General features: G+C 38.0%; 1 protein-coding gene across 1 annotated transcript; it reads left to right on the top strand.

The window, feature by feature from the left end:
• The first annotated feature begins 725 nt into the window (after positions 1-725).
• On the top strand, positions 726-1638 carry LOC103942179 (putative B3 domain-containing protein At1g78640). The gene has a single exon (XM_009352384.2). It carries the CDS (start codon positions 878-880, stop codon positions 1574-1576), a length of 699 nt encoding a protein of 232 aa, XP_009350659.2. The 5' UTR covers positions 726-877; the 3' UTR covers positions 1577-1638.
• The last annotated feature ends 474 nt before the right edge of the window (positions 1639-2112 follow it).

The following is a 2112-nucleotide window of genomic DNA, read 5'->3' as shown; positions in this document are numbered from 1 at the left end:
TGGCTGTTGTGTCACTAGCATACCTATGAAATTTCTTTACCATTCATAGAGAGTATTATTGGTTTTGACTTCCACTTCACCTTTCCTATAATTATCCTATCCACATTTGATTTTTAAACATAGAGAGACTTTAACAAATTAAATAATTGTTTGCACTGATTCTGTTTTGTTGTTCAAATTTAAAGCTGAAAATGAAGTTGGACCTGCTAAACCAGTTTGAACAGTCATGTATCAACTTCTTATCCATTCACTCTAAAATTGTTATGCTATGTATTGCACATGAACCATCCAAAATTTTTCTCTCTTTCTGGCATACCTTTGGATCTACCCTGTGAAGCCGCCCAATAACCAGAGTCGGTTCATGAGTTGTGATCGCCTATCTTATATCAATCGAAAATTTAGAAAAATGACCCTTTTTTTTGAGGTCCTAAAAGGCTTTTGCCCCTCATTTCTTAGATTTTTGTCCATGTTTATGTATAAAAAAAGACTTAGTTGACCTTATAGTTTTAATTGCATTCAAACCCTTTGCCTAGTTCACATTGCTTGATAGCCTCGAGAATAACTTGAACCCATCTTAAGTGCTTCTCGAGCCATATTCATGTCTCAAGTATTACATTTGAATGCTGCCATATACTCAACAAGTGTTGAAATGGGCTCAAGTTGTTCTTGAGGGTGTGTGGAGCCATGGGAGTTAGGTAAACAAAGTGTTTGAATCAAATTAAAACTATAAAGCCAATCAAGTGTTGTTACATGTAAAACATTATAAAACTGAGAGACTAAAGACTTTTTGAGCTTCTAAAAGGTAGCATCTACCACCCGTAGTCAATCTAAGTTTTCATCATCGTAAAAGACTTGCTAATTTCACTCCTTTTCAGCAATGGAAGTCTGCACAGATCTATCGCTTGCCACTCCCTGCTGCGCAGAGTCAGAAAACCAAGTTCAAGACAAACTGTCAACAGAACTGAATTTATTCGATCCAACTTGGACCAAATTGAAGCGAACAGCAGAGGACGACACTGCGTTTGCTTCGAACCCAGAGCATGAAACACTGTCTGCTACTGAGAATGCTATGCAAAAGTTCATGAAGCGAAGAAATGAAGTGGCTGCAAAGATTTCCCGCCTGCTGATCAAATACAGCTTCAATGAGGCCGTGCAGCAGATTTGGAAGGGGCCAACCAACTCGAGACGGTACATGGAGCCGTGGCCGATCAAGAAAACTCTGACGATGACCGACGTTGGACGGAACATGCACAGGGCCAGCAGGCTAGTGCTGAAGAGAAAGTTGGTTAAGAAACATATCTTGCCCTACTTGAGCTATCAAATTATTAACTGTGTCGAAAATCAGGGAGCAGGGATTAGAATCTATGATCTTAATACGAGCTCCGAACATCAATTGATTTTCAAGCGTTGGAAGGGCTCCGGAACTTATGTTTTGATGAGTACATGGAGCCGTGAATTTGTGAAGAGGCGGCAACTGAAAGAAGGTGATCTGATTGGTTTTTGCTGGGATGCTCACAAGCTGATTCTGGTCTTTTCTGTCATCATGCGTTTTGGATCCCAGTATCCTTCTGCTTGAAGAAGCTGAGAAGAATTAAGTTCCTTCTCTTGTTAGTTTCTAATGTTATATTATGGATTAAATTTGGCATGTTTTGGTGAATTAGTATTCTGACGTGCATGTTATGGATTTTTGAATTGGTTGAGGATTAATTTTCTTACTTTATAAGCCAGAGTTTTAATTCTTATCCAGCTGGTTTGATTACTTTGTTAATTCCCTGAGATACATGCTGCTCATCTCAAGAACATATGTTAGCGCTGGTGGAGGAGACAAGATTTTATCACGATTGGGAGGTTATTTTTGTACCAGTCTTTGCACCATGGGCTTGCGTCATTTGAGCCCGCTTGATGATTTGGATGCAACTAGAAATTATGTTTGCGTATTTCTGCGAAATTAGAAATTATATAAATAAATATGTTTATAAAAATTACAATGCATTAAATCAAGAGAGTTTTAACGAAAAGTCCACGGTACTGTTTATTTTAACGAAAAACCACATTTTTACACTAAAAAGTCAATCATGGTACTATTCACTTTACCCTTTATTTTGTCCTTAT

The sequence above is a fragment of a genome, unplaced genomic scaffold, assembly GCF_019419815.1.
Source record: "Pyrus x bretschneideri cultivar Hongxiangsu unplaced genomic scaffold, Pyrus_bretschneideri_v1 Contig30, whole genome shotgun sequence".
Taxonomy (NCBI): Eukaryota; Viridiplantae; Streptophyta; class Magnoliopsida; order Rosales; family Rosaceae; genus Pyrus; species Pyrus x bretschneideri.
This window is presented reverse-complemented; position numbering and strand designations above follow the sequence as displayed.

Bases quoted from the DNA above. Each gene is read 5' to 3' on its own strand.
- LOC103942179 (XM_009352384.2), top strand. From the start codon at position 878: ATGGAAGTCTGCACAGATCTATCGCTTGCCACTCCCTGCTGCGCAGAG.